Source organism: Paroedura picta, chromosome 1, assembly GCF_049243985.1.
Source record: "Paroedura picta isolate Pp20150507F chromosome 1, Ppicta_v3.0, whole genome shotgun sequence".
NCBI classification, from domain to species: domain Eukaryota; kingdom Metazoa; phylum Chordata; class Lepidosauria; order Squamata; family Gekkonidae; genus Paroedura; species Paroedura picta.
In genome coordinates, this window is record NC_135369.1 from 78,855,852 (window position 1) to 78,882,368 (window position 26,517).

General features: G+C 42.5%; 1 protein-coding gene across 3 annotated transcripts in view; it reads left to right on the plus strand.

The window, feature by feature from the left end:
• The window catches only part of SMYD3 (SET and MYND domain containing 3), a 440,651-nt gene that overhangs the window by 379,900 nt on the left and 34,234 nt on the right, over positions 1-26,517 (plus strand). For all 3 annotated transcript variants that reach the window (XM_077344317.1, XM_077344327.1, XM_077344318.1), the window contains 2 exons: positions 3,698-3,785; positions 8,449-8,623. In XM_077344317.1, coding sequence (XP_077200432.1) covers positions 3,698-3,785; positions 8,449-8,623 — 263 coding nt within the window. The remainder of the gene's footprint in view (positions 1-3,697; positions 3,786-8,448; positions 8,624-26,517) is intronic.

Here is a 26,517-nt window from a genome sequence, read left to right on the forward strand (position 1 = left end):
CCTTGTTTATTAGACATCTCCTCATTCTATAGAACTAATTTACAGTACATAATCCATCTTGATCTTTACCAGACAGGAGGCTCTGTGCCAGGCTGACGCCTAGTGTTTGAACTGGGGCAAGTGGTCCCGCCTCTTCCACGCAATGGAGTATTTGGGCCGTTGCACCTCATCCACACCAGATTTGTGCTCCCTCACAGCAGCTGGGGTGGCAAGGTTTGTTTAAGAATGTGGTATTGTTTACTAATCTAATACTGCATTCTTAAACAACAAAAAAAATGCCCCAGGCAGCTCTGCTGCACTGGACCATTTTTTATCCCTTCCGGGATGCTGTACCTGGGTGAGGGTGGGGAGGAGCTGCACCAGGACAGCTTGACTTTTCCCTTCCCTATAGCCGTGGCCCTATTGAAACCTGGGGCTGTGGAGTGACTGAGGGCTTGAGTCGGGCCAGGCCTGGGGCAGCCCCAAGATGGTACTGACATCATGCAGAACTGGGAATTTGCCCTGCCACCAGACAAGCGGTGAGTCGGGGCAAATTCCTGGTGCAGAAAAGGTCCTTGGCTCATAAAAACGGCCACAGCTCTTTGATTTCACCCAGCATTTATATGCTAATAAACAAATTGGACAGATTTGAGGATACTTACTCTGGTGAGTAGAGCTATGAACAGATTATGAAGAAGAGTTGGTTCTTATATGCTGCTTTTCTTACCAGAAGATAAGACAGATTTCTCTACAAACCTGAAAAAGCCCAAAAATATGAAATCTTCATCTTTCTTTTGATTAATCCCTTTTCTGAAATCAAATGTGGTTGGACTTTGGGGCAATCTGCACTTACACAAAAGCTGAAGTTACTAGCACTGTCCACATCGCTCCTCATTGATGCAGTCCACTTAAGTCTCACACCAGATCCTAAGCACTACTGATGACCAAGGGGGTCACCTGCCCTCCAGTCTGTTCCATTTTACATGTTTTGAGTAGTAATCTGTCTTCCCAATTAAAGTCCATGCTTGTGTGCCTCCATCTTCATATTTACTTGTCAAAACTGATGTGTGGCTGATTTATGGTTATAAGATTAGTCGCATAAATGAATTTCCCCCTCGATTTAAAACTTCAGTTCACGGTTTTGAACTAGGGTAATTATATATCATGTTATACATTTAGTTATATTTTCATTCAAAAAGTCAACTCCTCCACAATTGATTCTGTGCCCTTTCCAGGCAGTAGAATTAGATCTAGGCCAGATTTGCTTGTTCACTTTATATGCGAAGCTTAATGTATCTGGAACATAACTGACATAAGTACAGCAACATGAGCTTTTTTGTCCCAGTGTTGACCTTTCAGCATGGCAGCTTTCGTTCAGTACAAAATTATTTCCAGGTGAGCTTATTATGATCAGATAGCTGATTTTTATGGTAAGTACATTTGCAAATTGTGAGGGGAACACTGCTCTCTTTGTAATTTTCTCATGTGGAATGTCATAGAATCCTGAGACTGCAGAGGCCATTTTGATGCAATCGTCTCTTGGGGTAGTACAAGAGTTCACCCCCCCCCCCCCCGCTTTGGATATGAATGGGAAAACAGTGCTGCAGAGCAACACATGAAATTAATGCAGGTTCTGAGTACACATTTCCTATTATCTGAAACCTGTAGTATTTAATTAGTCTTCTGTGAGAGAAATATAGATTAAAGTTTCTGTTCTTGATATGACAATTGATCTATGAACTAATAATTGCATTTATAAACTTTTAAAATTACCAGAGTACCTCTGAGCATATAGAATGCATATCTTTTCCTATCACTCTTGAACCTTACCCAGCTCCTGGGTATTTGAAGAGAGGGGAAGAGAGCAAGGAGGCTTCCGAGTCCATGTTGAGCAATGAGAATTACAAAGGGAGGCTCGAAGCCAACACTTCCTACTGGCTTAGTGCAGGCTGCTGCAGTAGGAAGCCTGTCAACTTTCTTTTTCTTGCACTGTCTTTCCCTTTCCCTGACATAAGCATTGCACACCAGTTGAGAGCAAGATAGCCAAGGCTACAGTGCCATGCCAGAGAGACAGTGGTTAAAGCAGTGTGGAGAGTCGATGGTGCTCAGACTTGTTTCTACAGAAGCCTACTCTAAGCTAGCCACTCAAGTTGAGAAGCCTCTCTTGGCAAGAAGCTTTCCTTCCCTTTCTGCATTGTCACTCATTCCCCAGCATGAAGCATTGTAAAGCAGGTGAAAGAATGAGATTGCCAAGACGCTTGGAGGGAAATAAACTGGCTGTGGAGAAGCCAATACCCCTCCCACATCTTCCCACTTTGGCCAGCTTGCTCTTTTCCTGGGTGGCTTCTGTGGTGATGGTTTTGCTCTCTGTTCTCTGAAGCCAGCTTGCTTTCCTCCTGGTATCTAGTTGGGTATGGAAATGACAGCATGGATACTGCAAAAAAAGGGAAGAGGTGTAGAGGAGGATAAGTTCTTTACTCCCATCACTGGCATGAAACCTGCTGCTTGGGAGAATTGAGGCTTACATGTCCTCCATTCCATCCCATTATGCAATTTTAAGGTGGGAATAGCCAGAAGCTCCACTGAGAGCCAGTTTGGTGTAGTGGTTAGGAGTGCAGACTTCTAATCTGGCATGCTAGGTTCGATTCTGCATGCAGCTACCTGGGTGGCCTTGGGCTCGCCACAGCACTGATAAAGCTGTTCTGACTGAGCAGTAATATTAGGGCTCTCTCAGCCTCACCCACCTCACAGGGTGTCTGTTGTGGGGAGAGGAAAGGGAAGGCAACTGTAAGCCTCTTTGAGCCTCCTTTGGGTAGAGAAAAGCGGCATATAAGAACCAACTCTTCTTCTTCTTCTTCTTCTTCTTCTCATTGAGGAAAGATGTTCAGATGAGTCATGTGGCCCTGAGCCCCTGAGTAACTATCACTGCTGTGGGATATCTGAAGTATCTGAAACCATGTCCAGAGGTGTGAAATTCTTAGCAGAACTTGGTTCATTTGATCCTCACAACTGGCTACCTGCAGAAGTCACCCATAGTGTGTTATCAGATTTGATTTTTGGCTTTCTCAAACCATAGGTTTTTAAAATTGTGACTTATCCATGTGTTTTATCACAGTCTGAGATTTTTCTGAATGTCTGGTTAGAATTATACCTTTAATAACAGTTAACATTGATCATTACATTGGCAAGTGATGAGGAAACCTTGGCAGTGTTGACAAGCAACAGATGAAAGAAGTGGTATTTAATTCTTTAGCATTAACACATGTCAAAGAACATGGCAAAACTGACAAAATGTGTGGACCATGCCACACTTTCTGTTATTTGTTATTCCGAATAATATCCTATGTTATTTCAGAAATCTAGTTATTGGCATAAGAAGAGATTGCTGTTCATACTGAATAATTTTTATTTTTATTTTAAGTATAATTAAGTTGTTCCTAAATTGTATGTTCTTGTCCCATTGTTCAAAGCTAATAGTAATGTCATATTCTTTAACATTAATAAAAATAATAGGTTAATGGATATTTCTGATATTAAATGCTTTGGCTAAAAAACCAAGCAACAGTTTGGTTTTTCCATTTACTTCCACAAGTACAGTTTCAGCTTCATGCCAAATAGAACATTGTGTTTATCATTGTTTACAGGGTTTTATGCTTCAATGTAACATTGTTTATTTAAAAAACAAAATGATTTTGTCTTTTTATTTTTGCCAATGCAGGATGCTGCCATGTTGGCAGGTGATGAACGAGCTTGGAAAGAAGTCAAGGAAGCTATAATTAAAATAACAACACCCAACTCACAAGAAGGTATCCTTTCCATGCCACAATAATGAACCACAGTAAATAGATTTCCTTTTGAATCAGGACACAAAGACCCAAGACTCACCTGCTCATTGACATTTCTAGGTTGTGGGGTGGGGTAGGGAGGAAATTGTGCCATGAATAATCTTCTTTGTCTGTCCATCTTTCCACCTTTTCATCAGTTCCTCTATCAGTAATTGTTAGCATCTACAGACTATTTCCCCCTCTTTAGATAAAATATAAAATGCCTCCTTATGATGTTGCCCTTGAAGACAATTCTGAAATTGCAGTTTTGTAAAATTTTACAGATTACTGTATTTGCCCAGATGCAAGACTAGATTTCCCCCCCTAGGTATCTCCAGGAATTTGCCAACCTGGAACTGGCAACCCAAATCAGACTTAGTCCCAATGAATCTTCCCTCAAAGGCGAAAAATGCCCTGGAAGGGGCCCTGCACTTTCCCTGCCTTTCACTGGCAGAACCAACCTTAGAATACTGCAGTTACCTAGCAACAGCTCACTGGGGGGAAGATTCTCAGGGATGTCAACCCCATATTCCCCCGCCACACCAGCAAACCCAGGGCAGCTCCAAGTCCCACTACCAACTATCAATCTCAGCATCCTCCTCCACCATGGCTGGGTCTGGCACAGCTGCCAGCATCCTCTGTGGTTGCTGGCCTCCTCCACTACCACAGCCAGACCCAGTGCAGCATGTACAAACAATGCAAATGTATTGGGGGGATTTAAACCCTGCTACATACTTTCGTTTTGTTTAAAGATAGGTTTTCACTTATTTAGTTTTTATTCTTATTTTATTACATTTATATATCACCCTCTCTTGCGGCTCAGGGCAGTTTACAATGAAGATTCATAGTGCAATACAGTAAACATCATGAGTATGAACTTATAATGTTTTTAACCATGAAAGAACCTATTTGCGCTTACAACATTTCTAACATTGAAGTATTATAACTGTATAGCAGCTGTTGACTGTACAACTGTAATTCATTTTTGCAAGCCTTTCCAGATTGGGAGTTGTCCTGTGCCTCTGCTGAGTGCAGTTAGTGGTGTGAGAGGCCTTTGGAGGCTCTAGTTGGTAGAGTTGTTTCATTAGGCTCAACCGAAAGCTTGAGTTCCATTTTGCAGGACCTCCAGAATTGTTCTAACTCTGGCAGGGCCCTGATCTCTTCTGGAAGCTCATTCCACCAGATGGGGGCCAGGACAGAAAAGGCCCTGACCCTGGTAGAGGCCCACCAAGCCTTCCTGGAGCCAGGGATCAACAGCTACTTTGAGCTTGTGGAGTGCAGCACTCTCGGGGGGGGGGGGGGAGGCAGACAAAATCCCTTAGGTACGCAGAGCCTAGACCACATATGGCCTTGAAGGTAATTACCAAAACCTTGTCTGGTCAGTATTCAACTGGTATCCAGTGCAGCCATTGGAGCATGGACTGGTTGTGGGCCCTCCAAGGTTTTGAGAACCCCGGCTGCTGCATTCTGCACCAGTTGCAGCTTCCAGATCAGGGATTAGGGTAGGCCTGCGTACAGCAAATTGCAGAAATCTAGTCACATGGATCACTTTGGTGAGGTATTCTGGAGCCAGGTAGGGTATTAATAGCTTAGCTTGGCACAAGTGGAAGAACCCCAGCTGTGATACTCTTGAGACCTGTTCCTCTGTGGACAGGGAGGAGTCAAAGATCATACCCAGATTCCTGGCTGAGTGTGCTACTTGTAGTTGCACCCCATCCATCTCAGGCAGTCATGCTTCCTCACCAGGACCTTTCCTACCAAACCACAGGAAATCCACCTTTGAAGAATTGCGTTTCAGACAGCTCTGATTGAGCCATCCCATCACTACTTCCAGACTAATGAGTCCGGGGGTGAATAAGAGTGGCCATCCTCTAGGAGGAAGAGCTGGGTGTCATTAGAATATTGATGACATTCCCGTCCGAACCTCTGTACAAGCTGGGCAAGAGGGCACATAAAGCTATTAAATAGGACTGGAGAGAGAACTGTTCTTTGCGGCATCCCACATGGGAGTTGCTTGCAATGTGATTTGTTCTCTCCAGTTATTACCCTCTGTCCGTGACCCCAAAGTAAAGAGATGAGCCATTGAAGAGCTGTCCCACGGATTTCATTGTCAGCGAGGTGGTGAGCTGGTAACTTGTTGATTGTGTCTATTGGAATCCCAGCAGCGCTGACTTGCATCAGGGTGATGAATGATGTTTCAGCCCCATGGCCAGGCCAGAAGCCCAACGGAGCTGGGTCCAAGACCAAAGTTTCATCCAGGAATGTTTTCAATTGGTCCATGGCAGCCCTTTCCACCACCTTCCCTAGAAACAATAGGTGCAAGACAGGGTGGGGTGGTAGTTATTGGGTTCCTACAGATCCAGAGCTGATTTCTTCAGCAAACTGCCTGCTTTAGCCCCTCCAGGAATTCTCCCATTGAGAAGGAAAGGTTGATAATCTCCAAGAATGGGGGTCCTATCCTCCTATCAGTTCTTTTGATTAGCCACAAGGGGTAGGGGTCTAGAGGGCATGTGGTTGGTCTCATCAAAGTCAGTATCCTGGCCACTTCACTCAGCAAGAGTTGTCTGAAGTGATCTAGTGTTTCCTTCAAAGATGTCCAAGGGGCCTCTAGTTCATTTTCCGTGTCTAAAGTTGGCAGAAGGTTGTGGCGGAGTATCAAGTTTTTGTCCACAAAATGGCTTGCTAATGCCTCACAGCTGATTTCCAACTTGTTACTATTTTGGTGTCCTTCTTGAAGGGTGGAGTGACCGAACTACCCTAAGCAATTGTGCTGGGCATGAGTTTGCAGCTGTAAAAGTCACGTTTTACTGATTTCACCACTATCTCATAGGTTTTCATAAATGACCTATAAGATGTTCTTAACATTTAATTGCAAGTTTTCCTCCAAACTTGCTCTAACTTTCTCAGTTCCCGTTTCATCTCATGGATCTCTTCTGTATACCAGAAGGTCTACTTGGAGCAGGAGCAGAGAGGGTGTTGGGGGGGGGGGTTCTCATCAATGGCAGTCAGCAATCAGTTTTGCCAGTCACTGACTAGCTCATTTAGAGAAGCACTGAGAGGCATTGGGTCCCACAGAGTGTTTCGGAATCCATTGGGGTTCATAATTAGTAGTTCATCTTAGTAGTAATAGTACTTGTTGGTTATAATAAGGGAAGTTTTATGGGGTCTTAATATGTTTTATTATTTTCTTGTTGTAAACTGCTGTGAGCCCACCAGGGAACGGCGGTATATAAATCCAAATATAAATAAATAAAAAAAAGAAATCTCCTTTGGTGAGCCAAAATTTGCTCAGCACACAACTGGGGTTGGGGAGGCAATCATAGTTGGGCCTTCAGGGAGTAGTGGTCTGACTACTGAATGGTGTTTGCCACTATCAGCTCCACTTCCAACCCTGCACTGGTGATGGGGTGTGACTTGCCTGATGGGTGGGGCCAGTGACAAACTGTGAGCGTCCCAGTGTCAGTGTGGCCAACACCAGGTCTAGACCATTTTCAGAGGGTGGCAGCTCTGCATGGATGTTAATGTCCTCCAGGATCAGGGCAGGCAGGGTATCTGGTGGCATCTGGTGGTGTATTGGGCATGCCGTACACCACCCAGATGGCCAAGCTTTCAGCTGCATCCCACCTGAGGCCAACACATTCAGTGTTTGGGATCAACAATGCAGGGAGGGCTCTGAAGAAGTAATCCTCCCGGATCAGGATTGCCAACCCTCGCCCCTGCCTTGCCTCTCGGTCTATGACTGACACATATATGTGTGTGTGTGTGTGTGTGTGTATGTATATGTATATATTTTTTTCTGACCACATTCTTGTTATGGTGTAGAAGAGCATTGTGGTTACTGTATGCAAACATCAAGGGAGTAATACATAGTTTGCATACTGGGGTTCAATGCATAAACCTGATAATACGATAGGATACAATGGCAGAAACAACTATGGCTTTGGATAGTTTTTCTCCTGGAATCCATTGTAATGGAGAAAGTTTTCATTAGTGTTTGGTTGTTGTTTTTCCAGAGCTGCTAACTCTTAAGACTTTGTAGCTATTTAGAAAAGCAGAAATGAAAAACAACCACTCTGTGATTGCCCAAGAAGTATGAAAAATATCACTGGCACAATCCAGTTACTGCCTGGTTAACTTCTATTCTAGGAAGGTCTCAATGTTCATGGCAATTTATAGAACTACATCTTTCTAAATGAATGTGATAAAGATCTCCTGAATTGTCATTCTGTCTGTATCTGATTCACATGGACATGAACATACCAAAGGAGCTTTTCAGATCTTTCATAACTGGGTATTAGCTGTGTCTTCTATCACATAAATCAGTAATCTAACACCTTTTATCTATGAAACCCAGAGCAGTTTTCTCACTCTTGGTCAATTACCGTGGGATAAAACTCCTTTCATCAAAATTGTTAATATTAAAGAAAAGAAAATTGAATATCCATGCACTGGGTTTTAATTTTGCAGCTATCTACAAAGGATGGTTTATTAGTTGTAAATTTTTTAAAAAGTATGTTTTCAGAAGCTGAAACAGTGAATGCATTACCAGAGGGTTATATTATAATTTAATATAATTTCAGCATAAGTGTTTGCTTTTGCTCGACAATTACAGTGCAGAATAATCCTTAATCAGAGTAAACAACAGAATGGAAGCAGGCTCTGATGAAATATCAGACATTGTTGAAGAACACCAGTCCTCTTCTCCCAGATACGAATATCTACCAGCTGAAACTACTTGACCTTGCCATGGATGCCTGCACAACCCTTGGTCTTTTGGAGGAAGCTTTGCTTTATGCCAACAGAACTTTGGAACCTTACAGGTCAGAGTTGGTATTACAGTGATGAGATTTGGCTTTGTTCCTTGAATAATAAGTCCACAATCGCTGTAGAGAACGTGGCTGAAAAACAGAAAGGGCAGCAATCCTTTGCACATCCTTTGCACAGAATGTGACAAGTGTTTGCATGTCTACAGAGCACTGTATTGCGCATAGAATGAATCTGTTCCTCTTAATTATAACAGAGTGTTCACAGCTTGCAATATTATACTACCCCCGTGACTAGTCATATCTTTGACGCAGATACCTATTTATAATTTAATCTACAATTTTTGTTGCATTAAATGAGATGGTAATTCCTCAACGTTCTGCCTGCTATTGCGAAAGAAGAGGGAAAGGAATGTATGATTTACACTTGCTGGACATATTCTGCTGCTGCCAAGCCTTCTGACAGATAATTAGTGGTACAATCAGTTTGCATAACATGTGGCCTCTGGACGAACAGCAACCTCCCTTGCCTCAAGTTATCCCTTCCCAAAAGTAGGGCAATAGTAATGCTGTGTAGCATATCCTTTGACAGGGATTGGAATATGTGATTATACTCTGTATGAAATATACTTTCCTGGAGAACTGTTCCTTTTTCTTCAGATCCCTGTTTTTCAAAAATATCCATGTTCCCAGGAAAATTTGTAAATCTGTCAATTTGTCTGCCTATCTGAGCAATACCATTCTATGTGTTTTTGACCTGCTTGTGTTCTCATCTGTTTTTTTACCCTAATGCCTAATTAGCTTTGATTGATATGGTTTGAACAAGAGAAAAGCTGCTTCCTTTGAAGCAAGTAGTAACTGTATGGTACAATGATGAGATAGAAGGGCCAGGATGATCAAAGGGTTATTGCAGCTTTGTACTTTTCCCCTCTGTATATCTCTTCTTTTGTTAATACTGATGTAAAATGTTGAAAAAAATAATGACAATGGGCAACCTTTGAATTAGAATATTCACATGCCACTACTGGCCTAGCTGTTCTTTTCACATTTGTTTGGGTAAAGGCAGCAGTTCAGTCCTACCATTGTGGAAAACTGTGGTTTAATTCAAGTAACTGGGATTGGTATGATTGTCCCAATGCAGACCACTCCATGCCTATTTAAGATCTGTCAAACAAGAATGTAAAGGCAGGATCCGAGTTGGTTTATATACCACAGTGGATCTTAATTATAGTTTTGCATGATTTGAATCTGAATTATAATTTGCAAACATGCTAGCTTAAACCTGGTTTGAGACTGGCTTGGTCTCTGCCACTATCCTTTCAAGCAATAGAGAGAAGGAAATGAAGCCATTTAAGTGGAGATTGTCTGTGAGCTGAATCCTGGTTTCCCACATACTAATGGTGTTAAAAATAAGCCATGGTTTTATATTATGTCTGACCTGAGGCAGTCAGTTAGATCTTGGTGTGTTAAATGGTAATCAGATAGAATGACTGCAACAGTGATTGATAGCTAGAAATGCAGGTGCTATGAGATTGGTCACTGAATTTGAACAGATGTTCTTACATTTTGATAGCAGTATAATGTAGACGGTTTCTAAGGCACTTTTGCCTAAATAATGAATTCTATTTTTTTTAAATGGTGTAAACATTTCACTATAGATACTTTTGCTTTTTTGAGATAGATGGTTTCTCTCTCCTTTTTCTCATGATGCATGAAAATGACTCTTTTTTTCCTTTCCTTTTCTTTTTTCTGGTAAACCAGCATTTATATTTACAGGTATATAAAGAGAATAGAACATAAAGATACAAAAAACATAATTTAGGATAAATTATATTATGTCCTGCTATTCTACTAATACATTTATTAACTAACTATCTAAATGGTATAGTAGCTCCAAAGTCCCTGAAATTCATCTGCCGGTTGATTATTCACTAAGCTTGTAAGCTTTGCCATTCTAGCCATCTCCCCCAGTTTCTCGAACCAATCAGATACTTTTGGGATATCCGAGCCACTGCCATTGCATGAAAAAAAAATTGCAGGCTTTTCGAGGAGCATTATTAGGCAAGACACTCAACATAGATTCAGGGCAGAGTGCAAATTTAATTTTCAACATTCCTTCTAAAATAGCATGAATTTTTATCCGGAATTTCTGGATTTTTTTTACATGTCCACCAACCTTCTCCTTACATTGCCAACATCGTGTGTCCAGATTTCCAGATATTTTACCCAACAACTTGGGTCACATACCATCTATAAAACATTTTAACAACTGACATTTTGTACGTTTCACAGTTTTATTCCACAATACTTCCCATTCCTCTAATGAAATAGTACAACGTGATGGTATTTGAACCAGGTAATATCGTTATCTTCTTTATTACAGCTTTTCAATATCCCTGTGGTTGTCAAAATATCTTTATCCTTAAAACTCCCCCCCCCTTATCAAAATATGCCTCTATAGGAGATTTCAACAGCAATGTGCTCAAAGTCTCTGTTTGTATTTTTCCCAGATAGTAATTAGATTCCTGGCCCAAAATTTTAAGCTGGGTCTTTTTGTGTGTGTGTTTTTTTAAGCAATGGGCCATAAAGTTCGTGTAATCCTTTTCCTAGGCCAGTTTTTTTCAAAAGTCCAATCCCTCGACTGTGGATCCATAATCCAGTCAGCTATCCAGGATAGTGCTGCTGCGTGCAAATACAACTTGAAGTTCGGGACATTCTGTCCACCTCTTGTCTTATCATTTTGAAGAATTTTAAAGGTCTCTTATTCCATACAAATTTGTTTACAATTCTTTGCCACTGGGCTACAATCTTATCATTTATTTGAATCGGAATTACCTGAAAAAGAATGTTTAGTTTAAGTAAAACATTCATTTTAATAGTTGCCATGCGAGCTGACCATGAAATATTTAATTTAGACCACCTTGATAGGTCTACTTGAATTCTTTTCTATAATGGAGTATAACTATTTTTGTATAACTATGTTTTTATCCAGGAGCTCTCCCAAGTGTTTTATTCCATCAGGGTTCACTTCACACCCACTTTTTTGTTTTATTTCCTGAGTAAATTGTTTTGAAACTCCACAAACCCATATTTTAGTCTTGGTGCAGTTTATTTTATATCTTGCATAATAGCCACAGTCTTTTAGTATATCAAATAAGTGTACCAAGGAGTTTTCAGGATTAGATAACATAAAAAATACATCATCTGCGTAGCTCATCTTAAAGTCAAACTGCAGAGGTTTCTAAGACAAAGTTGAATGATAGGGGGCAGAGAGAGGACATCCTTGTCTAGTGCCCTTCATTATCTGAATTTTTTGATGTGTGAGCATTTCATTTACTAGAATTCTGGCTTCCTGCTTTGTCTGTATCTGCTGAATCATTTTCAAAAAGCTCTCTCCACAATCCATTGTTTGTAGTGTTGGAAATAAGTAATTCCATTGGACATTATTAAAGGCTTTTTCGGCATCTAGAAAGATGAATGCCATGCATTGTTGTGTCTTCTGAACATAGTCCATCTCATTGAGCACCGATCAAATATTATTTTTCACTAGCAAGAAAGCCCATTGCAAGCAGTAAAGAAAGGGTGCTAGGACCCAGGGGCCACCAGGAGATGCAAATCTCTCTGTGTGTCTCTCTCTCCCTCTCCCTCTCGCTGCGTGTCTTTCAGTGTGCCTCGCAGCAGGAGGCATAGCAGTTAATGAGAGCTGGTTTGTAGGAGCGAAGGAGGGCTGGTGTGCAGTTTGGGGCAGCTCCCTCTGTCTGTCTCTCCCTCCATTGCAGCAGGGGCAGCTCTATCTGTGTCTCTGTCAGCAGCATGGGGCAGCTCTCTCTGTGTCTCTCTCTGCCTCCCTGGCAGCAGGAGCAATAGAAGGGAATGAGGGCTCGTGTTTGGTCTGGCAGGGCTCTGTGTGTCTCTCTCTGTCTCTGGTGCGTCTGAGAGGAATGTGGCTAGTGTCCATGGAGGGAGGGCGGGAGCTGTAGGGGCAGGGCCAATCAGGGTACAGCCAGCATTGTTGGCTGCATCCTGATTGGCCCTATTCCAACTTGGACAGCCGGACACCTTCCACCCCCAGGCTGTTTCACAAATATATAGAGGAACCATGGATAAGGATTAGTTCCCTTTGGCATGAAACCCATTTGATCTTTATGCACCACATCACCAATTCATCTCTTCAGTCATTCTGCCAAAATTTTAACAAAAATTTTGTAATCCACATTCGGTAAAGATTGTGGCCTATACAATTGTGGCTAAGCAGGGTCTGTTCCCTTTTTCATAGAATCATAGAATCATAGAGTTGGAAGGGGCCATACAGGCCATCTAGTCCAACCCCCTGCTCAACGCAGGATTAGCCCTAAGCATCCTAAAGCATCCAAGAAAAGTGTGTATCCAACCTTTGCTTGAAGACTTCCAGTGAGGGGGCACTCACCACCTCCTTAGGCAGCCTATTCCACTGCTGAACGACTCTGACTGAGAAAAACTTTTTCCTGATATCTAGCCTATATCGTTGTACTTGAAGTTTAAACCCATTACTGCGTGTCCTTTCCTCTGCAGCCAGCAGAAACAGCATCCTGCCCTCCTCCAAGTGACAACCTTTCAAATACTTAAAGAGGGCTATCATGTCCCCTCTCAACCTCCTTTTCTCCAGGCTGAACATTCCCAAGTCCCTCAACCTATCTTCATAGGGCTTGGTCCCTTGGCCCCAGATCATCTTCGTCGCTCTCCTCTGTACCCTTTCAATTTTATTGATGTCCTTCTTGAAGTGAGGCCTCCAGAACTGCACACAGTACTCCAGGTGTGGTCTGACCAGTGCCGTATACAATGGGACTATGACATCTTGTGATTTTGATGTGATGCCTCTGTTGATACAGCCCAAAATGGCATTTGCCTTTTTTACCGCTGCATCACACTGCCTGCTCATGTTTAGTTTACAATCCACAAGTACCCCAAGGTCTCGTTCACACACAGTGCTACCTAGAAGCGTATCCCCCATCCAGTAGGCATGCTTTTCATTTTTCTGACCCAGATGCAGAACTTTACACTTATCTTTATTAAATTGCATCTTGTTCTCATTTGCCCATTTTTCCATTGTGTTCAGATCTCGTTGAACTCTGTCTCTATCTTCCGGAGTATTTGCCAGTCCTCCCAATTTGGTGTCATCTGCAAACTTGATGAGTAGTCCCTCCACCCCCTCATCTAGATCATTAATAAATATGTTAAAAAGTACCGGGCCGAGCACCGAACCCTGAGGTACCCCGCTACTCACCTCTCTCCAGTCTGATGAAACACCATTGACAACAACTCTTTGAGTGCGGTTCTCTAACCAATTCCCTATCCACCTAACGATCTGAAAATCCAGATTGCAGTCCTTCAACTTATCCATCAGAACATCATGGGGAACCTTGTCAAAAGCTTTACTAAAATCCAAGTAAATGACATCAACCGAATTTCCCCGATCCAGCAAACCTGTTACTTGGTCAAAAAAGGAAACTAGGTTGGTCTGGCAGGACCTGTTGGAGACAAATCCATGCTGACTTCCTTGGATCACCAAATTGTCCTCCAGATGTTTGCAGATCGCTCCCTTTAATATCTGCTCCATTATCTTCCCCACAACAGAGGTCAGACTCACTGGTCTGTAGTTTCCCGGGTCATCCTTCCTCCCTTTTTTGAAGATCGGAATAACGTTTGCTCTTTTCCAGTCCTCCGGGACATCTCCAGTCCTTAAAGAGGTTCCGAAGATGATGGACAAGGGCTGTGCAAGTTCTCTGGAAAGTTCTTTGAGTACTCTCGGGTGCATTTCATCTGGACCAGGGGATTTGAACTCATCCAGTGCAGCTAAATGCCTCTCGACCACCTCTCTATCCATGTTAACCTGCCACCCAGACACTATCCTTTGGCTACAGCCATCTCTAGATTTTTGTGTATAAGAGTTATAGATGCTTGTTCCCATGATTCTGGGATCCCAATATCCAATGTATTTATAATCTTATCCATCAGTTGGAGAAATAAAGGTGTTCATTCATGAGTCATTGCTTTATAAAATCAGCTGGAAGTACATCAGGGCCCGGTACTATTTAATTGCTGTAATTGCATCAGAGATTTCTTGGATGGTTACTTTTTAGTTCATGATTTTATGGTGTTGTTCTGTAAATTTCTTTATGGGTATATTCACCAAATATCCCAATTCTTCTGTGTTAGAGTCACTCCTTTCAGAGTGATATAAATTTGGGGGGGGGGGGCACAAGTTTATCCTGAATATCCTTCTCTGAAAGATATTTTGTTTGTTTGTTTATTTATTCCTTTCTATTATAATGTAATCTGGAAATTGAGTTCTTTTGGGACCATTTTTGTAGCCTTTATGGCAGCCATTTTCCAGGCTAATCCACCTGTTCAAAGTTCTTTTGTTTTAAAAAAATCCAATTGTTTCTTCATCTCTTTAGCCTAAATTTGTTCCCAGATTTGTCTGGACTGTTTCATTTGATGTGATTCCTCATGCTGTCAGAGCTGTTCCTGGATAAGTTTCAAATCTTGCCATTTTTTCCTTTTTATTTTGTTATTTTGTTGGATTAATATCCCTCTCATATAGGCCTTACTGGCATCCCAGATAGTAGACATTTTACATCAGGCATTTTGTTAGAGTAGACTGAAAATGACTCTTCTTGTGAGACCTAATGTTACCATGCATTAGAAATCTTTGAAAAATTAACCGTAGCCTTGAATAAGTTCCAATAAAGGGTTGAGCAAAGTTGTATGTAATGAAATACTATTGTGACCCACTTACACTCACCTCCTGGCAATGCACTAGTAAAATTAACTAAATAATAGTAATGAAAAGGTGTCATCACATTTGTATTGTTCTGTCCTCTTTTCATCTGTCTTTATCCTTCATCAAGAATCATAAAATCAGTTTCATTGTATGGGAAATAAGCTTAGTAGTATGTCCTGAGGAGGGGGGGGAAGGGAAGTAGGCAAGAAGACACTAAGGCATATAGCAAAGTTCAGCATTGTTTTTTTGGTCACCTCTGGTGTGCTATTACTGCTTATGACTATGCTGCCCTGCATGCAGTCTCTTGTCATGCATTTTAGTTCATTAATTATTCTAGGAAGCACATCAGGACTATTAATGGCCTCAATAAATAACCTTCCCCTCCTGAAGAATAATATATTCTGGTGGCAAACTACATTATAGTTTGATAGGTGAAGTATTGAGGCCAAGATATTAATTGCTTCATGATAACCATGGAAAGTGTAGAGACCAAAAATATTCCTCAAACTGTTGTGACTAAAAAAAAAAAAAAAATCCCTGCTAATTAGAAAAACAAATACATCGGCAAAACTAAATCCACATATTAATCTGAAATTAGTTATTGCCACTATGACTGAATACCAGATAGTAAACGATCTTAGTGTTTGAAGCAATTTCTTTGTGTACTTGGTAAGAGACCGCAGTGTTTGAAAGAAAGAGGCTTTCACCTACATTTTCCAATTCGCTCTCCTTTTATAATTTACTTCCTTTTTTTACTGTTTCTGTTGAGCTGCCTTCCTTTTACCCTGTAACCTGCAAGCACTGTGCCTCAGGCTAACAATGCTGTGCATATTGCATAGTGGAAAGACTGCAGAAGCACCAGAAAACAATTATAATTTTATCAATCATTTGAATATGCCTTCTCTTGGTTGTTTAGTGATGTGTGACATAGTTTTCAAGGTGCCTATTACAACCAAGTTATTTCCCCCTCCTCTCTCACCTCCGCTGTATATATGCACAAATGTCACATACTTTGAGCGAATGTTGCTGGCGTGGGAAAGCTGACCTCTTTTGTACCTTGAAGAAGCTGCTCTTAGTCTCTCCAGGTGCAAAAACATTTCCTGAGGAGAGACGTCTTCAGTCCGAATTTACTTCTTTTTACCTTCGAGCCATCACTACAAGCTTTGACGCACCTGACAAAAAATCTTCAGTTTCTCATTACAAGAAGTTGAGCCTGAAGCAGCAGGATATCAAATCCTAGGAAATCTGTTGGGGTGCATTGAATTTCGCCAGTTGAATCAATCTGCTGCTTGACTGCTCCTGCAGTTCCATTACAGCTATCCATTTTCCTTTTCTCAACTCAGGCAAAAAAAAAATCATGCTGTTATCTTCAGGGAATCACCTGAAAAACCAAGCTAGCCATACAAATAGGACAGCGTGTGATCCACCTTTAAAAGGGTCTGAGGAACTGCTCTAAAAACATTTTAATTTCAGGGACTATTTGCTGTATGTTTGTGTGTGTTTCCATTATGTGATCAGCAGGGCTGACATCCACTGCTGACTGCTAAGTGCCATTTTAAAATGCATGTTGTCAATGCAATCGTTGCTAGGTTTTCGGTTAACCATCCTATGTAGCAAGCCCAGGTATTTATTTAAATAGTATGTTAAGCTGATCTATCAATCCCATCTAATGTCTTCTTTTGTGCTGAAGATTTACAGTGTATTTAAAGAGCATCCTCTTCATATATAAATATTTCTTAATTTCTAAAACCAAATTTTACTCATTAAAAAGTTCTAGAATCCAACTCCAAAAGGAGCATTCAGCATGCTTAAAGCTATCTTATGAGAGTCCTGTATAGTAGCAATCCCCAACCTGTGGGCCGTGGACCACATATGGTCCTTCGACTAATTGGAGGTGGGCCCCGAAGGACGCTTTCTCCCCCCCGCAGCCCTTTACTTCATCCCCCCCAGCTCTTTACAACACACTTCATTGTTGTGGCGTGTCTGTATCTTATTTTGAAGGGATGTTTAAACATTACCATAGCGATCAGAGAGCGCTAGGGCAGTGGTTGAGAGTAGAGGAGTAAACTACCCCCCCACATACACCGGGCCTCAGTAAAAGGCGTTGAGTGGTCCCCGGTGAGTGGTCCCCGGCGTTGAGTGGTCCCCGCTGATAAAAAGGTTGGGGACCACTGCTGTATAGAACTCAGTATCATCCCCCCCCAAAATGTATTACATTGATGTCCTCTATGATCATAAGAGCAAAAGTAAAGCTGTGTTGGTTCATACAGTATCCTGTTTCTCACAATGACTCAGTCCACAAGCAGGAAATGGAAGAAGCAGCATCCCGCTATTCTTGCCCCCACCAGTCGCTTACAGAAGTGCACTGCTACTGAGCCAGAGCAGAGTGAAAATAAGTAGTGTATATCGCTGCCTGGGGACATAAGATTGGCCTTGTGAGATGCCAAAGGATCTCTCAGTTTTCTTATTTCATTGATGTCATGAAGGATCTAATCTGTTTTAGCAGCAAACAAAGTCTCGCCCTCAAAGGGAAGATCTTCCAATCATGCCCTGGTCTCTGGCAGTAAAGTGGTGGAATGAAGCCAGGCATGCCATCTCAGTTGGTTGGCAATTGCCTCATCTGGTGATGGTTCTGATGGGACCTCTGGACTAGCCACTGATCCATGCTCCTCTTCAGAACCAAGGTGATCAGGGCCTGGAACTGGATGTCTGTAATAAGGACAATTGAGTTTTTAGATGAACAATCAATTCAGTTTGTAGATGAACAACGCACTCTGTAGTCCTGCAGCTGTTGGCAGCAATAAGCGTGTCAAGGCAGTGGAACAAACCAGGAATGGTGCTGGAACGGGGCATGCTGTCTGGAGCCTCACTCTACCACCTCTAGAACTGCAAAGTTGCACACAGTGGTGGAACAGGTGAATGACCCCGAGGTGATGGGGGTTCTAGGAACCAAATTCCTCCATTCCCTGGTTGATTCAGAAGGAACCAGCTAGGTAGCTCTTTTGGGTGGTTTTGGATCTGAAGGGTGAGATGAAGCAGACCCATGTTTTTGTTTATTGGTCTTGTGCCGCTTGGGAGGAGATGGCTCTGAAGCTGACCTGCCCTCTGGATCCAGAGATGGAACCTCTCTATGGTTCAAAACTGATCATGGAACCAAATAGATGGAGACCACAGAAGGAGGGCCATATGTGTGCCTAGGTGGCAAGGAGGACGCAGGGAAAGTTTCCGAAGACATCGATGCCTTCAGCGGGCACAGACAACCCTCTCTGCCATAATGCAGCTTTTAGTCTTGTTTCTCTGTCTGCCCTGGCCTTTGAGGTAAATTAGCACAAACACATAGCACAAGCACTAAGATTGTGGGACTCACCCAGACACAGGAGGCATATTGTGTGCTCATCAGTTTTCGTCATTTTCATTGCACACGTGCCACATTTTTTAAACAGCAACATCCTCACATTTTATCCTTCTTCTCAACTTCTTAAACCCGAATTTTCTTCAGTATTTATTTACCACAAACCAATAGATAGCCTGGAGCTAGCTAAAGAGGATCCTCTTGGTGCAGCGGCAAAGAGAAAACTGAGGGAGAAGAGGGGGCCCCTCCCACAGCATGTAACCATTTGGGCAGCAAGCGGTGGACGGCCTCTGATTGGAGGGGCCCCTCTATGCCTGTATCTAAGCTGGGTAAAAAACTTTCTGGTGGTTGGCCTGCACAGTACCCATGTGGGACTGCACAGAACAATGATGATAAACAGTCTGAGTGGCACAGATCAGAGGGTACATGAGAGAACTGAAGTGTGGTGGAACTGTTGATCTCCTAAGAAAAGTTTGAACTTGCTATTAAAATCTGCCTCCTTGCCTGAGTGATATAAAGTAACAAAAAGGAATCTACAAGGAGCCCGGAAATTAGAAGCCAGGCAATTTTGGATCCCTTTCCTTCCCACAGCTCACAGTTTTAGGCAGAAGTTCCTGACACGGAGTGGTTCCTCAGTAGAACAGGCTTCCTTGGGCTGTTCTTCTTTGGAGGTTTTTAAGCAAAGGCTAGATAGTCATCTGACAGAAATACTGCTTCTGTGAACTTCGGCAGATTGTGAGTGGGTGGACATGAAGGGATGTGCTAGTGTTTGTCTCTTGTAGCCCCTCCTTGCATATCCAGGGAATTGCTGATAGCCATTGAGGGATGGTAGGTGAATTTCCTCCAGGTGAGGCCAGATTCTGGAGATTTTTGGTGAAGGGGGATCATTTTGGCATGAAATCGGGGTCACTGTGGGTAGGCAGGTAGTTGTAAGTTCCTGCATTGTGCAGAGGGTTAGTCTAGATGACTGTGGAGATCCTTTCCAACTTTATGATTCTATGATTATCAGGATTTTTATCATGGAGAAGCATCCTTTTGCAGACATCCTCGTTGTGTGAAACTTCAGATAGCTTTAAATATTGTTATTTCACTAGCTTTGGAAAAATTACAAATGAATGCCTGGATAACAGATACTGTGTGCGTGTAGAATATTAATCAATTGTACAGAGAAGAGAACATGGCAAAATTCAGCATATTTTTAATTAATGAATTTTCATAATATGACAACTCAACATGAGTCTCTAGAGATTGGCAGGCTAAAAATCTAATAAATAAATAAATAAAGTTTGCCGCCTTCTACTTATAAATATGTGAATGGCATCAGTGAATGGATTAATAAAATAATTTATTATTGTATTGCATGCAGAACCAATTTGTATGTTTACTTTGTATCCTTGAAGCAAGATGAATATTAAAAAACAAGTTGTAAAATATTACATTCTGGAAACCTACCTCCGGTTTGCTTTTTTCTTAAAACATCCTGAAATAATTGGATTCATAATGTTTCTCAAGTAAATCTGTTTTGAGATTGCATTGTAGCTGCAGTAGCTAAGGATGGTTAAATACAGATCTAAAGTCACCTGTCTGTATCCTTTAATAAAGGACATCCTCACCTCCCAAGAAAATGGACTGGAACAGATTACCACTAGAAGAAGAAAAAGAGTTGGTTCTTATATGCCACTTGTCTCTACCAGAAAGAGTCTCAAACTGGCTTACAATTGTCTTCCCTTTCTTCTCCCCACAACAGACACCCTGTGAGGTAGGTGAGGCTGAGAGAGCCCTGATATTACTGCTCCATTAGAACAGTTTTATCAGTACTGTGGCGAGCCCAAGGTCACCCAGATGGCTCATGTGGAGGAGTGGGGAATCAAACACAGCTCGCCAGATTAGAAGTTGACACTCCTAATCACCACTATTCTGACTGAGTAGTAATATCAGGGCTCTCTCAGCCTCACCTACCTCACATGGTTTCTGTTGTGGGGAGAGGAAAGGGAAAGCAACTGTAAGCTGCTTTGAGACTCCTTCAGGGCATATAAGAAAAGGGGCATATAAGAACCAACTTTTCTTCTTCTTTTTCACCAAACTGGCTCTCTAGGCATGACGATATATATATGTCAGTGTTTTTCAATCTGTTGACCATGGATGACCCCCTGAAGGGGGTTCAGGCTTTGAGGATCCCTGAAAGTGATGTCAACTGGCCACACCCACAGAAGTCATGTGCCACTGGAAGTGACATCACCTAGAAACTCCCACTGGATGTGACATCAACAGACCAGTCCCACATCATAGGAAGTGGTGTTACCAGGCATCTTCCTGTGTCACCAGAATAAACATATCTATTACACCCCCACCCCAACTACATTTGATTTTCACACATTGCTAGAGATGCCTGCCAGGGTGGGGGTGCTGGCCAAAACCCATCTAAACATCTGGAAGAAGTTCCTGACAGAGCGGTTTCTCAGTGGAACAGGCTTCCTCGGGAGGTGGTAGGTTCTCCATCTTTGGAAATTTTTAAACATTTTAAATTTTTAAAAAATTAAATTTTTAAACAGGATTCAGGGAGTGGCAGGTTAAGTATCAGTGATAGGGTTGTGGGTGTCCTGCATGGTGCAAGGGGTTGGACTAGATGACCCAGGAGATCCCTTCCAACTCTATGATTCTATCAGGAGGCCCACCAGCAGGGCCAGAACTCCAGAAGCAGTTTCCCATTGGTTGGTTTCTGGTCCAGGGTTTCTGGGAACTTGTAATTCACAAGGCCTTCCCTGTGTGTTGCAATGGCTCTTGAAGGCCTTCAAGATATGGCCACTGTGTGACACAGACTGGTGGACTGGATGGGCCATTGGCCTGATCCAACATGGCTTCTTTTTTGTTCTTAAGATTGGGGCAGTGATGGTCTTATTCTTGGTACTTGGGGGGCAACAGTGGGAGGGCTCTGGATTTCTGGCCCGGCTGATGGACCTCTTGATGATCCCTGGGATTTGGTGACTGTATGACACAGGGAGCTAGGCTGATCCATCATGGCCTCTCTCATGTTCTTATGGTTAGCTGGCAGCTCATCTGGTGAATATTCACAGTCAGGAGCAGGGCTGGCTTCTGCAAAGTTACACTGCAGGGTGAGAAGGAAGAAGCTGCAGCCAGGGTCTAGGCTTATGGCAGAGGGAGGACACCTTATCCTGCCCAGAGAGGTCTAGCCCCCTTGCTCAGGCTTCAGCCACAGCCTCTTGAATCTGTCTCAGGCACCTTTTCCCTGAAGAAGAGCAAACAGCCAGCCCAAAGTGCAGGTATTGTTCTACTTATGAAGCACAGGAAATCAGTTTGTACTTCTCTGAGATTGCCAGCCCACCCCCACACCCAGAGGTTGGCATCTCTAGCAATGCATGAAAGTCAAATGTAGGCAGGAGTGGGGTGGGTCTAACAGATATGTCAATTCTGGTGACACAATAGAGGCCTGGGAATCCCAATTCCTGTGATGTGAAAGCGCCAGTGTGCATAGCATCACTAATAAAATAAATCACTAATAATATTAAATGCTTGTTAAATAAGTAGTTAATTTCATTTCTGTGTGTGCTATATGCTAAATAGCAAACTTTTCCTGAGCTAAACAAGGAAGTATTCATCTCATCTCAGCTGTCATAAAGCCCACCATCCAAAGCCAGGCAACATCAGGAGTTTGACAATCTTAGGACCTGATAATATATTTTCTCAGGCTCCCAGGGCAAAGAGAAAACTTGCACTGGATCAAGGTGTAGTAGCTTTTGGCTAGGGATGCCAGCCTCCAGGTGGGACCTGGGGATCCCCTGAAACTACTGCTTATCTCCAGATGACAGAGATCAGTTCCCCTAGAGAAAATTTCTGCTTTGGAGGGAGGACTCTGTGGCATTGTGCCCCACATAGGGTCAGGGATGTCAGCCTCCAGATGGGATTCACTACTTTATTCCTTGGTGTTGGGGCATGAAACAGGAGAGGGAGCAGGGGGAGGGGGAGGGGCTATGGGCAGTGCTATGGAGTGCTATGGAGCATAAAGCTCTGCGGCTTTCTGTTTGCCTATGGGGGACACAAAGTAGTGGTGGATTAGTTTCACCATGTGTGGGGCTGCGGGAGGCCCAATCTGCCCACAGTGCAGCAAAGCGCCATGAAGCTGACCTTTTTTTGTTTGTTTGTTTGTTTTACCCCCTCTGGGCCACTATGGGACAGGGAGGAGCCAGGTCTGGAATTCCTGGCTCTTCCCTGTCCACATGGGTCTGCTGCAGGACAGGCCCTGTTGGCCACCCCAATAGGCTAAGGGAACTTGGAAGAATCTGCGTTCCCTTAGCTAGGAGCTTCTGGTGCCTGATCCAGGAGGGCATTGGCTAGGCAGCAACATCATATGGAATGATGTTCCGCCCCCATATGACTGCCCTCTCAACCTTTTCCGCCCATGCAGAATCAGCCTCTGTGTGTGTGTGTGTGTTCAAAAACTATAAATGAAAGCAGGAGTGTTCAAGCCAGCACAGCGCTAGTTTAAATATTTATCAATTATATATTGCAACTCATTTCAGTACTTGAATCTGAAATGTGCTTAATCTTAATTCTCCCCAGCCCTTTATCTTACCGGATAGCATAGTAATAAGGAGTGTTGTTTTCTGATAATGGTGAATAAGGTTGTTTTTCATGCTGTACATTGCTCCAGGTTTTGCTCCCTGTGGGAAACTGCTTTGCCTCGCGTTGCCCAGCAGTTCTTGGCAAGAGTGATCCCTCTCAGATCTCATGTTGTTTCCCAGGAGAGTTCACAAAGGGCTATAGGGTCATCATGAAGCATGACTGTTGATGGCTGGAATGTTTAGCGTCTTAGTTGCGGACCTTCATATCAAGCAACAGGGATTATTTATCTCAGCAAGTTCATGTTGTGGCTGCACATTGTACTTGACAAAAAAGGACTCTACTTTTAAACCCGTTGTTAAACTCTCAGACACTGCTACCCACTTTGGAAGAGAAAGCATGTGATGCCTTTTGAAAAGATAACATTCTGCCTTACATACATACCTTGGCCCTTATCTCTTGCTTTCTGTCTGGACACAGCTAGCCTGCATATTGTCTCTGTGGCATGTCTGCCTTCTAGGTAACACCCCCAGGGTTGGACAGTTATCAAGAGGTGAACAATAGTTAAGTGTTGTTAAGGATTTGCTGCACAAGGAAGGAATCCTTCTCTGCTGCTATACTTCAGCTAGATACTGATGAAGGGCAAAGCAAAGGGATTGCTAATATTTTCTCCCGCATGGGTTTAAAATAGGAGAAGTTTTCAAGATCTCAGTGACATATGACTGCATAATGGATCTTTGGAAAGGAAAGCTTATCATGCCAATGGGGGTAATTTCGTCGTTTACTTCCTGTGAAAATGTGTGAATACTTATCGAGGATAATGGTTTTTAAGCCTTGGGTAATATTTAAAAATGTAAGGAAAGCACCTGCATTAGCTCTGCTCTTGGTGGTGGTAGGGGTGGGCCAGGAGCTCTTCTTTGGAGAGCAGGGTCCTAATTTTGGTAACCTCAAGAAGTGTTACCAGGGGCTGCTTCTGAGGATTGTTTGGAAGCTACAGCAAATGCAAAATGAATTATTCCACCCTCTTACAGAGGGCTGTTCTGTACAAAGTGGTCCTAACTGTAATGCAAACTGTATGTATGTGGTGGTCCTGTTTCTACCAGCATACTATTTTAAAAGATTCTTTATATGAAAAATAATTTTTCTACAGACAGTATATTTAGTGATTCCCTTTTTTATTTTTGGAGCCATTAGCCATCCTTTGACAAATTTTCAGTACGCCTTGTTTAATCAAGATTCACAAAAACAGCTCAATGTCCTCAGGCCATGGCGGCACTGGTGACAGCTATAGCTATTACAGAGATACCTTAGTCTGATACTGAAGCAAAGTTAAGGCATTGTTTTCAGTACAATAACATTACCCACACTTGTGATTAAGTGCCTATTGAGTTTCATTTCCTTATAAGAACATGTGTAAGAACCCAAGAATGTATACTGCAAGTGAACTAAGCATTAATCTGTCAGCAGTCTAAGTGTGTTTAGGACAGGCCAGTGGAAATATGCAGAAGGTGACCCAGCGTATGTTTGCTGGGAAGTATTTAAGAGCAGATGGGAGCTGTAAACCAGACTGACTCAAGGAAGTGCTCAGCATGTATCTCCTTCATTAGCCGAGTCTTTGTTTAAACCTGTATAAACATGGGGGTCACAACTGCAGATCCCCAACAAAGCTCCAAAAGCTACAGTACTGGAAGAACTCTAAACAACAAGCTTGAGCCAGATTTTAATAGCATTTTTCTTTTAAAAGATGTCATTCTGTACTGAAGACAGAAATCATGACCTTATGGAATAGCATTTCAGAACTGATTAGAGATTTACACTTGGGATCAAAATAATCATATGGAGTTTGGAAACCTTAGTCCCATTGGCTTTATATGGAATTCAAGCGTCTTCTGCAGCTGCCCACCTCCTCTCAAACCAAATCCATCTTGGCTGTCAGTTCCTTACCGGGATCCTTTAGATTTGTTTCTGCTCAGCCTACTCCATGCCTTTCAAGCACCTCTTTCTGCTCTCCCTGCTCTTGGACTCTGACGTGCAGTGATTGAGGTGTAAGAGTGACCATTCTTGAAAGGGTACTCAGGGGAGGGGCATGATTTGCCCCTGCTTTAGTAAGGGCCTCCCTCTTATCCAGAATTCAAACACTAGGTCCAGTATAATCTAGTGAGCTAAAAGATCATAAAGAGGGGACTGGAGAAGAAAATGGATGCTTTTAAAAGAAATATTTGGTAATACTGGTCTATACAAGAAGAGCCGCTCCAAACCTAGGACTTTCTGGGCAAACGTGCTTGGGTATGCAGTGGAATAAGTAGATATTTTTGCATACAGAGCAAGTTTCATTAATGGTGCCCCTACTTGATATAAATAAAAACAATTCTGTTTTTTTCTTGCCCCAAGGATGGCTTTGCACTCTAATTTGATTACCTTGTGAAAACACTGCTGTTTTCATCACTTGCCTTGTTTCACTGTGCCTGTCTAGTGCCTCATATGCTGCGTGCAGTAGTGGTTAAGAGCAGCAGCCTTTCATCTGGAGAGCCAGGTTTGATTCCCCACTTAGAATCATAGAATCATAGAATCACAGAGTTGGAAGGGGCCATACAGGCCATCTAGTCCAACCCCCTGCTCAACGCAGGATCAGCCCTAAGCATCCTAAAGCATCCAAGAAAAGTGTGTCTCCACATGCAGTCAGCTGGGTGACCTTGGGCTAGGAAGGGAAGGTGATTGTAAGCCACTTTGAGACTCCATCAGGAAGTAAAAAACAACTCTTCTTCCTGATAGAGCTGCTCTCACAGAGCAGTTCTATCAGGCAATTGTAGGCTGCTTTGAGACTCCTTTATTGATGAGGCTCTTGCTGCCCTAGACTCCTTTGAATATTGAAAAGAAGGGTATAAAAACCAACTCTTCTTCAATCTTACATATTCCAATTCTGTGACAGCACAAGAGCACATGTAGGTAGACAGATATGTTGAAGAGAGGCTCCGGCATATGCTTGACAATGTAACATATCACTGATCTGTAATGTGATTTGGCATAAATTCCTGAGTCAAAGTTGACAACTGCATTTTTGCTCCATCCATTACTGAACACCATTTAATCATGATAGTAAGACAAACTTCCATCAAACATTTAAGGATAACAAAGGGGATACATTTTAAAAGCATCTTTTGTTATCTGCAGAGGCTAGCACATGTACCGAAAAAAATGAAAAATTGGCTTTTTGGAATGGGCATGAACCAGTTCATAAGCCAAAATTCAGACCAAACT